Below are 13,038 nucleotides of genomic sequence, written 5' to 3'. Positions count from 1 at the left end.
TCACAGACAGCCTTGGCTAAAAGTCCTGGAACATCTTAGCTATGAATATATTTGCTTTAATTTCAATAGAAAGTTTGAAAATAACATGATGTGGGACACTTTGTCCTTGCATTGTCTCCTGCCCTCTGCAATGCCAGGCATTTAGTTTGAAGGACGGTCTGAAATCAAGAAATGCGATTCCCCGTATGTTCCAAATGCATCACTGAGGCATTAAAACAACGCTCTCTGTATGCACGCCGGCCATTTAAGCAGCTTGTATTTTCCGTGGTTCTCATAAAAATGGTAATGATCCGAAGACTGAAAACACTTGACCTTGCCAAGTTTATGTCGAGATCTGTCAGAGCACGTACAGTTGTAGAAACGGGTCTTTTGACTGCGTCTGGTGGTGTTAGTCTGAGTAGAAGTGGGCGGTGGAAAACTGCCTCCTGACACCTCTTTAACAAGGTGGGCAGGCGGGTGAATCAGCCCAGTCACTCACTCACCCTGTCGCTGCTGACGCCCACGGTCCGGCTCACGGGGCACGTGGCGCAACCAGATGTTGTTTTTGGGGAAGTTGCCAGACGTGGAAAAGTATGTATAGATGCTTGTTGTGAGTGGAGCTGTGACAGCAGACAGGTGGCTGGCGGTGTGTCAGGATACTCACAGGTCTGGTTGGATGACGCTGATGCTGATATCTTTCCTCCCATTAATTTAGATGTCACCTGCAACCCAGCAGATGCAGCCCACGCAGACGATGCAGTCTCCGCCTCCCAGCGGCGGGCGGCGCAGGCGGGTAGTGGACGAGGATCCGGACGAACGTCGGCGGAAGTTCCTGGAGCGAAACAGAGCGGCAGCGACGAGATGCCGACAGAAGAGAAAAGTTTGGGTGATGTCTTTAGAGAAGAAAGCGGAGGAGCTCACTCAGACCAACATGCAGCTTCAGGTACAAAGTGAACATAATCGCCTGTGAACTTGAAATCTATGCAATATCACCAATCACATGAATTTGGACTCTTATTCTAAACTTATGATATCACCTCATTTAGAACCAAAGACAATGGCAGTAAATTGGAAAGGTTTTAGGTTTGACTGAAACAGACTTAATGGAATATTAAACATCACATTCACTTTAATTTGTGGGTCTCACAGAATAATTTAAAGTGCAGCTCCAGTCATGTTTTAAGACATAAAATGCTCTGCTTGAAATAATAAGTTGTGTTTGATATGTTTTTCTGCAAAATATGTTTAATCACCTTGTAAACATCCTCCCAAGGCATTTCCTCCTTCTTCCTTCATTAAAAATTCCAGACTCTGCATAGGCCCCGCCCACTCTGCAAATTTCCTCACGTCTCTGCCATCGTTTAGTGGCAACTTAGCGAGTTTGAAAATGTTGTAATTAGTAGTAGTAACATTAACGTTAGTAGTCAGTAGTGAGTTTGCAAAAATTCTGATGACGGTTACAGCTGGCTCACGCACCCAAAGTGGTCGCCATAGGTAACACATAATGATATGCAAAGCGTCACCCCGTCCATTAACGGGATTGGCTCCTTAGGTTTGTGACATCACAAACCCTGCCAGTCTGAAAACGTGTTGTTCAGCCTGTCCTTGGTACACTGCAGTTTAAAAGCAGACAGGTCCAGCCATGGAGATGACTGTTTATGTTGTCCCTGATAGTCTTGTATCACATGAAGAACACCACATGGAGATGTTTACAAGGTTAAACACTTGATTTTCACTGAAGGGCTTTAACGAAAGGAAAAGACGGAAAAAAAAAAACACACTTGATCCAACAATTCCAATAATGCAGCTGAATAGCATCTATTGTTAGGCCCTCTCTGCCTGTTCAAGGCCCTCTTCTTCTAAACTCCACATCCCAACATTTTACAGTCTGAGGAAAATGATTGAAACTTGATTTTGGAAATTATTTTCAGATAAAGTTTCAAAGTCCCAAAACAAATCTGGTATATTAAATATTCCTGATGACCATAGAATAGATATAGCTGTAGTTATAATGAGAATACACTGTTATTGCCACTTTTACCAATGACTGTAAAATGATTAAATTTAACGCTTTGCTTAGATAGTGATTTCCCTGGATGAAAGTCTTAAAGTGATATTTTCCTTCTTTTCAGAATGAAGTGACGATGCTTAAGAACGAGGTGACCCAACTCAAGCAGCTTCTCCTCACACACAAGGACTGTCCCATCACCACTATGCAGAAAGAGTCGCAGGGTTACCTCAGTGAGTAGCTCAAACGCAAACACACACACATACTTGGGAATTTGACCAAAAACACACACTTTGATCTGCGTGCCTTAGCCCGACAGCAGACAGAACCACTGTGAAAATGCTCCTTTATTGTCTCGATGGAGGACAAGGATTAAACTCTACAGACTGAACTGACTGCCAAGACGCTGCGCTCCTGTGTGCTGGTATCCAGCTCCCACGCTCGCTACTTCAGGACTCTTCCTTTCACATATGGGTGTTGCACACTCTGGTAGCCGGCCTGGACTGGGAGTTGGTAGTCTGAATCCGGCATGAGACCTGTTTTTCCACTTGACGGCAGCTCCGGCGCAGAGGCAGCCGAGACTCAACGTGAGAAAAGACGTCACAGGCTGCACGTTGGCGCCCGAGCGCACACGGATGCCCGAGAATCTCCCTTATTCCTGCACGGTGCCTCGACTGCGCCGCTCATGACATCAGAGCCCCACCCTTTGATACGGATACTAGTGACATTTCCATGTAATTAGGATCAGGCACCTCCCTGTGTGGCTTCGGCACAGGAAAATAAGGCTCACATCCCTCTTGGCTGAATGGTTCTTTTATGCAGCGGAGAGCCAACTCCCAGACTGTGCTGGGAGGACCTTCATCGATGAGTCTACTTTGTGTACAGATGTCACCTTCGATGTGTCCAACAGTCACCAGGCGTGTTTGTGGAGTTCACTGATTCACTTTTCCATTTTCTGTTATCCGTTATGGTGAATTTTGGGATGACAAGTGACACTCACGGTGTGAATTTACTCTGTTGTATGTCTGAAACTTATTTGCTAATAAAGTTTTTTATGATAAAAATGATGAAATGTGGGTCTCTTTTTATTTTGATATTACTTATTTAATTCTTCTGTAATATTTATGGCTTCTGTGTAGAGTTTAAACATCATGGTATGTACTCTTACACACACACCTCATCGCTGTCTCTGCTGTCTCCTCAGGTCCAGAGAGCAGTCCGGCGGGCAGCCCGGCTCCAGCGTGCTCCCAGCAGCAGGTCATTCAGCACAACACCATCACCACCTCCACCACGACTGTAGGGGGCAGCAGTGTGCACGGGCAAGCCAACCACCGCACAGACATTAACCCCATCCACTAGGGACAAGAGAGACTGTCACCCCCAACCCTGCTCCCTCCATCAAGAGAAACCTCAAAGGCCTGTGCGGCTGTTCTTTATACAGTAGCTGCAGTATGTATTTTTATAGACCAACCCTATTAACGCGTAAATGTTCTGTTGTCTGTCGCCTCTTTTTTTTAATCCGTTTTTATTTGTGCTTTTTAGCGAAAAAAGGGAGTTTTGCTAATCTCATGCCGCATTTAAGTGTTTCTGTTTTTAATGGTACAAATGGAACCAGAAGAAAGAGTCATCTCTTCAAGCAAACCTTACATCTCTGAATGCCTGATGGACTGACTCAAACCATTCCCTCATATCACACGTGGACAGTATGTGGAGTGTGTGCGACAAAGTCTGAAAAAGTGAGTGCTGCCTTTAAATAGTGTCTGAAACCAGGTGAAACTGTCGCCATGATGTCTTGAAGACAGGAATATGCAAGCAGGTGTAAAGATCCTTTACTTCCCTAGAAACGACTGTTAACCTTTCCCTGTCGGCGGTGTTCTTAAAGAGTGTTACAAAGTACAGCATGACGGTGAAAACGTGATCGAATGAGAGCAATACATCACAGTATTGATCATCTTCTCTACTGTATGTCCACATTATGATCAGCGTGGCCAAGCCGCTCTGATCCCGAGGACATGAGAAGCTGTTACAGCTACAGAAGTGAACACTGTGATACCAGTGAGGCAGCTCGAGGGGGTTGAAACAAACTCCTCCGCTCTCCAGGACCAACTGAAGCTTTAATTATTGAGGCCTCTTTGTGTGTTTTTGCATCTGGATCCACATTTCGGATCCAAATTCCAAATGAATTTAACATTCAGTTGTGTGCGTCTGTTTGTGTTTGTTTTTTGTCTTCTTACTCTGCAGAACAAAGTTCAGCAGGTGTGTGAAGACAGGAAACAAAGGAAAAGTGTGCGAGAAAGAGATTGTGTGTGTGTGTGTTTTTCGTTTTGTTTTTGTTGGACTGGCATCCCACAACTGGCAAAGTGTTTTAAAGAGGAGCGGTCCAAAATGTCACGATGTGCCTGAATCTTTCTTAAGTCTTGTGTTGGCTCTCTGCAGACAGCAACACGCCACTCGCTCCTTCAAACAATCAAAACCCTTCCACTGTATTATTAGTGATTTTCCTCTGTTATTGGTTTTGTTGTGGATGTCTGCTGCATGTAAGAGCCAAACCAGCTGACCAAGGAGAAAAACACCCGTTATCCATTCGACCTCTGACCTCTCCATCAATTCCTCCTCCGCTCTCTCTCAGGCCTCAGATTCCTGATGGATGTACTGATAATGATCAGTAACTAGCTTCCCCCTTTTTTTCAGCTGCCTCCTCACCTTAACCAAAACTCCTCTTCCTCTCTCCCCCACGACCAGGAATGTCGATTCATGTCTCATTAGCGTGATGACCACGATGCACTGTGTTTAACAGTAGGATGGATGAAATACATTCCACTGACAGGTGGAGCGGTCGCAGAGCTGTCTATGCACTTTGTCTTCTGTCACGCCAGAGGGAAGAAAAGCCATATTAAGGTCCGAGTGATTCTCAGTGAGCGCCTCTTTTTCAAACACCAGCGAGAAGCTTAAACTGTGTTTGGCTTTATAGAAAAGAGACATGTGCCTGGCATGCATCGCGTGTCTTTAGATAGAAGCAGGGACAGTGAGCTTCTTTTGTAGGACGAGGCTCAGTTAAGCTCGTGCCCTTGTTGTTCTGGAAACAAACAACTCCAGCTCCAGTTTTGTTAAAGATGAAGGACGCTTACATGTGAATTTAAAATCTCATCTCTTCCTAATGGGTTGCAATTAAGTTTTTCATACTGTTTGTGTCTTGTCTTATCTCCGGAGTCAGTGTGCGCGGTTTAAAATGAGTCTCTAAAAAGGGCTTTGTCGTACCAACCCTTTGACACGAAGCTTGCCTTAGTTTAAGATTAAGATTGTAAAACCATTCCAAATTCACCTCTTGCATGTGAAAATATAAGGACCTCAAAATTTCAACTGGAATCACAATGAGGATGTCGCTTTCTAAGAGTTAGAGACGTGAGAGTCTCTAGTTTCCTTTCCACCATCGGATCCAGGTTCAGAAAAAGACGTTTTTTATCGCAGAGGCCGACAAAAGGACGGGCGCAGGTGCAGTGTGAGTGTGTCTGTGTGCATTTGTGAGAGGTGGAGAAAAGCTCCTACACATTAATGAGGTTATAACTGTATTATTTTAAATCTATAAATATTGTACATAATGTCATTAATTTCTGTAACCCTGTACATGTAATGAAACCACCTTTCTTTTTGAAGGGAGTCAATGTGTGGTACATGTCTGTAAATAATGTCTGCATAGCACTTGTCGCCTTTTTGTTGTACGTCGAGGCTCATTTCAGCGCTTAAACACATTGTTTATATGTAATGAACTGATGAATCCATTTTTGCCTGCATAACTTTGTACATTTTTCCTGTGTCTGTAATGACATTATCTCCATTTTGTTTAGTTTTGCATTTGTACAGATGTTAAAGTATCACTGCAGTTACATTACGGTATGAAAATAAAGCACTTGTTCTGTAACATACAACTAACTGATGATTGGATGTCACAGCTACCCAGAGTAACCAGAGCGCCGCACATGACCGGCAGGACAGTGATTGAATATTTAAAGAAAAGGCCAAAAGATCAGCGGCGTTTCCCCGGTTGTTGTCCTCGAGACATAACTGCTCATTAAAAAGTTAGATGCTTTAAAGGTTTAGAATACTCATTAATTATTGAACCGTCTAGACATCTTGATAGTAACCCGATGAAATAACGAGGCTGTTAACCTCAGTACACAAACATTGTTGTTGCATGCCTTTAAAATCATTGCAGCAGACATGCACTTCATTTTAAAGCGACAGCAACCAAGTTAATGAAACTATCAACCATTGTGTGTAACTGCTAAACACGGAGCAGCTCCCATCATTTTTTTCAGAGATATTACATCATTTAATATTTTTAGGAGCTAATATAATATTATATCAATGTAATGTTATTATCTTCTTAAAATACATTAATTTCACACTGCAGTTTTGTGTTACCTGATTTTTTTCAGGGTATCAGGGGATATTTCTTTGTCGCACAGTGCCCCCTGGTGGTCATTTTGTTTAACAGCATTAAAGAGGAGAAATCACATTCATCAACAGGTGCTGCTATATCTGTGCAACACTGCAAATGTAGTCCTTGAAAAAGGTTTTCAGGCTGTTTCAAAATTTTGTCTTTCCCCTGATAATAAAGACACTTAATTTAGAAAAAGAAATCACTTTATTTCTCTGGGTTAAAGGCTCTTTCTTTACACATAATCTTCAGGCATGGAGTGAATGAATGCAACGTAAACTCCCTCACACAATTCCCACAAAATAAACATCTTTCATCTCAAAATAAACAAACAATTCTTAAAGAGCTGAGGCTTGTTTTCATTTATTTTAGACGTCTAGATTTAGACGGAGAGAACGTATTACGCGCGCAGTGCATCAGAGAGCAGTCCTCAACTCCTACGTCACCTCTGCAAAGAAAATCAGCTGCAAAGACGGAAACAAAAAATGTGCTGATTCAAATTGCCTGAGATAATCAACCGTCTTTTAAATCAACAACATCCTCCTACGTGCTTTCACCAGCATCGGAAGGTTTCATATCCAGCCCGTCGTTGAGAGGAATCTGTCAATCATGTCGAAGGACCGCGCCGGCTGGTCGTAAGGCAGAATGTGTCCCCCTCCTCGGATGATCACCTGCGAAACAAGAGGGCAGAATTTCAATCAGGTGTTCACAGAGTGCTTTTAACATTTGACTGTTGTTATCTGCCCCGCTCACCTGGTAAAACTCTCGCACTTGTCGTACGTAACCGGCCACCTCTGTGTCGCTGGGCTGAACCTTCCAGTGGAAGCGAGGGGCGGTTTTGTACTCATCAGCTCCGGCCCATTTGACAGTAGGCAGGAACCTCTCAGTCAGTGGGGCTGCGACAATCACATCCAGCTGACCGCTGTAGATCAACACCTGGATACATGAGCAAATGGACCAAACAGCAGACTTAGGGGGACTTTCTCTTGTTTAAATGCAAGACAGAAAAAGCTGCCTTTACTTAATAAAAAGTCTTGGATGCTGAATGACCTTCACCCCTTACCCTGTAGTTGTCCATCAGGACCCCCAGCCAAGGTTTGATGCTCTTCATGACATCCTGCAGGAGGTGCTTCTCCACCTCCGAGCCGTCATGGAACGTCAGGTTCCCCACATGGATGGCACGTCGGACCTCTGGCAGAGTCACGAACTGGGAGAAGTACTCCTGGTCTTCAGGCTCCTGTGGTGCACAAATGTAGAGGGTTGTGCAATGATAGTTTGTTTATTTTTAAATAAAGTTGAACATTGTTTTGCTGAAGGAAGTGTGCCAGTGTTTGTATGTACCTGACATGTCAAGTAGTTGAAGTAGTTTGTGCAGCCGGTCGCATTTTGGAAGAAGGAGGGATACGGCTCCACGTCACCGTTCAGCAAGCTATCAAAAACCTGAAGACAGAAACAAATACATATCATCTAAATCTCTTCACAATAAATTATGATAACTATATATTTATTTTTGACAACCAACATTTGGCACCTCAAAAGCCTTGATCCATTCCTGCTGCTGGATCAGTTTGACCCCCAGGTCTGTCTGCTTGTTGACATACTGTCTCTGGAGCTCATCTATCATGCCGGTTTGGTACAGGAATTCACCATAACCACCCAGCATCTGAAAGAGAAAACAGTAACACATTGTACTTTCTACTTCGACTATAGACTGCTAACAATAAACCCTTAGAGTTCTAGCAAAGGAGAAATGAATGATTGAAAGATGTGGTTTTTAACGACACTTTGTCAGATACGCACCAGTTCTGGATCACAGAGCCCATCACCGATAGCCATCCCCCTGAAGTTGATTTTCACTTTGGCAGTGGGGTTTTGTTTGTGGATGTAGTAAGAAATAGCAGGAACATACTTCCCTGCATAGGACTGCAATAGGAAGAGGACGGTTACAAGGGTAAGGGCTATATTTAACACGCTCTTTAAAAATCAATCTGTAAAGTTTAAAAACAAAAAAAGAGAGAATTCACCTCGCCAGTTGCATAAAACTCATTGGACTGATACTCGGGAAAGAGCTGGAAGAACTGTGTCAAAGCACTTTAAAAAGGAAGAGATGGGAAGATATTAGTTATTAACAACTTAATACACCAGATTTAAGTATAGCATGTTTTATTCCGATGCTGGTGTTTTACCTGTACAGATCTCTGCCAACATCATCCTGGTTCTGAGCAAATCCTCTGTCATCATCAGTGAAGCTGAAACCTGTGCCAACCTGGAAACACAAACACTCCTCCTCAAAGACTTGAAAGTAAATATTCATGCACATAAAAAGTCAAATGAGCTGAGAAACCTGACATGAAAGGTTTGGCTTTTTGATCTCAGGATAATACGTACTGGATTGTCAATGTACAGAACCGAGTATCTCGATGTCCAAGCGTAATCCCTCATACCAACTGCAAAGACAACACACACCAGCAGATGAGAGAAGCTGCTACATGAACTCTATTGAGGTTTACTGTGAATGTGTATGTATTCTGCTGATCCACCAGATCACTTCTCACCAGTCAAGTTCTTAAACACCACATACGGTCCGTGTTCCACGAAGAGGCCGAACATGGAGGTGCCACCGGGGCCGCCCTGCAGCCAGAGCAGGACTGGAGCTTTGTCTTGGTTTGGCTGTCAAACAGCAGAGAGAGAACACAAAGGTAAGATAAGAACACAGCACCACCTAGCGGTCACTTCAGCTTCTGATGAAGATGAAAAGCAATAGAACACACTTTACTCCGAGAGACCTGCTTTACGTTATCACTGTAGAGATATGGTGAATAACCATGGTACCAAGTAGTACCTGTCTTTTGTCACTTAGTAGGGAAATATCACAATGGACGGATGTCTTTTAAGCTTTAAAATAATGAAAACACATTCAGACATTTAATCATTTAACTTGTTTTTACAATAAATCACAGGGCAGCATGACAAGAATGTATAGTGTCTCAAAATTATATTTTGGGCATTGTCTACCAAATTAGCATATGACTATTTCCAGAGAGAAATATCACTATGGATATTTTTCTAAAGATAATATATTATTAAGAAATGAACTCCGCGCTTGAACTGAAAGACCCAACCAGTTAACTTATTAAGCACTGATGTTCTTTGCTGTTTGTTTAGGTATCATGAAGAAAATCCCTCATCTGGTAATGGTATCTTTGTGATAATAGTGTGATAAGAACACCATTATCAGTACAATTACCATTATCATTGTGGAGGACAAATAAGCAGATGATAAGGACACCATATTATTATTATTATTATTATTATTATCATTATCATAAACAATAGTGTGAATAGAGTAAAAGGGAATTGGTCCTAAAAAGGCTGCAGAAGGTTTTGAACAAGGAACCTTCAGTGAGTTAAACATCATTCTTACATTAACAGAAACACTAGATTACATTCATATCTACACCTATGTACCACAACAAGAATTGATTATTTACAGGAGAAAACACATATTTTATTTGGCCAGATTTTTGGTGGATAATTAATCTATAAATGGTCATCTAATGCCCCCAGAGGAATGCTACTGAAACAGTAGGCTGCTTTCTCTCAGAACAGAGTTTGTCTATCAAAAGCCTGATGAATCTGTGCTTCACATATGTCAACATAACATCATTTGTAAAAATATATAAAAGAAAAATATTTTTTTTAAAAACATGAGAAAATGACACCCATGTTCATAGTTGAAATATTCTTTAAGCTCTCCAAAGAAACATCAGAGAAGATCAGTCTTTTGTGCTCCTCTTATTAACTGATCAGAGTTACAACCAGGCAGAGATCAATATCCAACACTGCAAGGTGGCTTCTTGCGACCTCACACATGTTTTAACATAAGGTGGCATATTTATGTTTAAATATTTGAGTGATGCATTAACTTCCATACAGTATGCATATTAAAAACTGCTTCTTCTAAACGGGAGCTGTCACACAAAGAAGCATCTTGAGAGAGGCTGAACTAGAAGGAAACAGCTTTCTTTTTCTTTTTTAAAGACATACACTTAAATGACGTGTATCATATAATATATTCTTTAAGGCTGCAAAACTGATCTTTTATTCAGCGTCAGCTCACTTTTTCAGAGTTGCATGTGACATTATAACATTGAAGTATAAAATACAGATATGAAACTTGGTTACTTATTAACAGCTATCAACAGAGAAAGGTTCCCTAAAATTGTGAAGCAAATAATCAGTGTTCCTGTAAAACCATTGTTGAAAAAAACCACTTTTAACACCAAACAAAGTTCACCATCATAGCTGTAATTCCTCAGTTGCAGCTGACTAAACACAGACTTTGTAATTCCTTATCACAAGTGGATTGAGGTAGCACAGTTAAAATCCCTGAAGTACACATCACGTTGAGTTATAAAAGCAAACAGGCACAAGAAAGACTTTTATAACTCTTTATAAAGTTTGCACCTACATTCAGCGCAGGGAAGAACCAAAAGAAGAGGTTGCTGTTGTACTTTTTGTTGACAGTGAAGTACCCTGCATAACTCTTGACGTTGGCACCTGGCAGTTTTCCCACCAGGCTCAGTTTTCTGGCTGTAACAACAACAAACAAGTCGGTTTGATTGTTCATATAAACTTCAGTATTATAGCAGTGGGTGCACTTTTACCTTCATCTATGGCGCCCTTCTCCAGGTAAGGTGTGAGGAAAAGAGGTGACCCGGGGTCGACTCCATTCAGGCCGCTGACACGGTGAGATTTTCGGCAGAAAAACGACGAGCAGCTCCGGGAGAGCACAGAGTCCAGACAGGCCCACAGTAACAGGACACCCAGGGTTTCCTTACACAGCCTGACAATATTTACAAAATGCATATCAGACTACAGGCCTGACTCACAGATGTTTGAGCATCAAATACCGCAAGTCACTCAGATTTCAAATCAGTGTAGCCAGAAGCACTGCACGTGCCAGACTGTAGGCGGAATAAGAGGGAAAACAAACACTTTAATTCGTCACTACTCACCTCATGTTCACTGTGGTTTTATAGCGACAGAAGAAAGTTGAGCCTTTTTTCAGAGAGACGTACTGACGTTGCTCAGCTGTGGACGGACCATTGATCGTATGGGGCAGACAGGAAAATGAATTTGTAGAGCTGGGTCACATGACCAGCTCTGGGAAGGTCACGTGAGATATTAGATCACGTGGTGATTGTTTTTGCTTCTTCGGCATTTTCAGCCCTCCGCGCTGTCTAAAGGAAATTCTCGGCGTGGAAGTTCCCTAACAGAAACTGAACGTTGTTGTTCTTTTTGCTAAAACACTTCTGAAAACGGCCAAATTACAAAATAGGTCAGTCTGGCTTGGTGAGTACGTTGTCGTGAAAGTATTTGTTGAAAAGTAGCACTGTATGCTGTCTCTAGCTAAGCGTTGTTAAGCATAACTTACTACTAGAAGGCAAACAAATGGGAAATAAAGCTTAGAGTTATGAAGTACAATGACTATTATTGTATAATTATGTATAATGCTAGTGCAAAAGACAGTACATGATTCGTATGATTAGTCCTTATGCCTGTCATACTTTCGCATTTTATACCCTTTTAACGTGACACAAACATAAAGTCACTTTAGCTTTGAGTTTCACAACACAATATGCCAAAATAAAGTAAACTCAAATGCTGAAATAACTAACTCTCAGAGCTGCATAGACGGTATTTTTGTCTCATACTGCAAATAACAAAAAAACAAAAAAGGAAAGTGAAATTGTATTTATAGCTCTGGTGCTCATGACTAAACTTGCTCCAGTAAAAATGTGTAAATGACCAAACTTCAAAAGAGGCATTTATGTTTAACGGTAAAATTAATTAACTTTTAAAACTCACCGTGTAGCACTTTAAGTGATAAAGTGTTTTATTTAGGCTTACCACCAAAACAATGCTCGGTCAGCATTTGTAGCCTACTGTAGACTTCTTCTTATACTTTAATGAGGTAGCATAAATGCTAGTAAAGCACATGACAGGTTTGGATTTGCTTGTCACTGTCACCTGTAAACAAGAGAATAAACATGTGGATATAGCCAGGGCTGGCTGTGATTGGATGAGACACCTGTCAATCAAAAGAAACACCCCAAAGTCAAATGTACTCAATGGAAAAATGATTCTCAAAACATTTGAGAATTCACAACTTACATTTCATTGTGCGTGTCCGCCTATAGTAGCTTATTGTTTTGTTTTTGTTAAATCCATTTGTATCTTTCATCCAGCAAACGACAGCAGACGGAGGATAGCGATCAGCTAGGCCTCAGTGAAAAGAGTTGGTGTGGAGACCAAACCAGTGCAAAAAGAACAAAGAATAATGGAGCACTCATTAATTTCAGTACCTTCATGTGCCTCACTATGGAGGTAAAAGAAAGCAATTTATATCCAACTTTTAAAGCTGCACTAATAAATGTTTGGCCACTAGGGGGCACTGGCACTGTGCCTTCATAAAAATCACTTATTTTTTAAGTGTTGTGTTGACAGACACGTTTGGCCTTCCATGCTGTGCACGGGGGTAATGATGAAGCTACTCACAGCTGAGAAGAAAATGGTAGAATGGGATGTGACGGCTCAGGTGAACAGGTGA

The 13,038-nt window shown here is 41.7% G+C and overlaps 2 protein-coding genes across 2 annotated transcripts in view; one reads left to right on the top strand and one right to left on the bottom strand.

Moving 5' to 3' along the window:
• Positions 1–5,887, top strand: part of creb5b (cAMP responsive element binding protein 5b) — a 35,702-nt gene extending 29,815 nt beyond the window's left edge. The window contains exons 8-10 of the mRNA XM_069657115.1: positions 695–922; positions 2,112–2,220; positions 3,192–5,887. Of these exons, the coding sequence (XP_069513216.1) occupies positions 695–922; positions 2,112–2,220; positions 3,192–3,346 (492 nt within the window). The 3' untranslated portion in view covers positions 3,347–5,887. The remainder of the gene's footprint in view (positions 1–694; positions 923–2,111; positions 2,221–3,191) is intronic.
• A 757-nt stretch (positions 5,888–6,644) lies between these two features.
• On the bottom strand, positions 6,645–11,526 carry cpvl (carboxypeptidase vitellogenic like). The gene is made up of 13 exons (XM_069656621.1): positions 11,444–11,526; positions 11,093–11,271; positions 10,897–11,018; positions 8,981–9,095; positions 8,814–8,872; positions 8,612–8,691; positions 8,450–8,516; positions 8,226–8,348; positions 7,957–8,088; positions 7,767–7,865; positions 7,489–7,662; positions 7,179–7,361; positions 6,645–7,096 (listed from the first exon to the last, which is right to left on the bottom strand). The coding sequence occupies exons 1-13, from the start codon at positions 11,446–11,448 to the stop codon at positions 6,998–7,000; spliced, it is 1,437 nt and encodes a 478-aa protein (XP_069512722.1). The 5' UTR covers positions 11,449–11,526; the 3' UTR covers positions 6,645–6,997.
• Between the last annotated feature and the right edge of the window lie 1,512 nt (positions 11,527–13,038).

This window comes from Semicossyphus pulcher, unplaced genomic scaffold (genome assembly GCF_022749685.1).
Source record: "Semicossyphus pulcher isolate SPU_LCO1_2020_fin unplaced genomic scaffold, fSemPul1.0.p SCAF_9, whole genome shotgun sequence".
NCBI classification, from domain to species: domain Eukaryota; kingdom Metazoa; phylum Chordata; class Actinopteri; order Labriformes; family Labridae; genus Semicossyphus; species Semicossyphus pulcher.
This window is presented reverse-complemented; position numbering and strand designations above follow the sequence as displayed.

Excerpts from the sequence above, each read along its gene's own strand:
- cpvl (XM_069656621.1), bottom strand. Across the intron at positions 8,349-8,449 it reads AGTTTTATGCAACTGGCGAG|TCCTATGCAGGGAAGTATGT; the intron begins GTGAATTCTCTC and ends TTCCTATTGCAG. Across the intron at positions 7,663-7,766 it reads TCAACTACTTGACATGTCAG|GAGCCTGAAGACCAGGAGTA; the intron begins GTACATACAAAC and ends TGTGCACCACAG.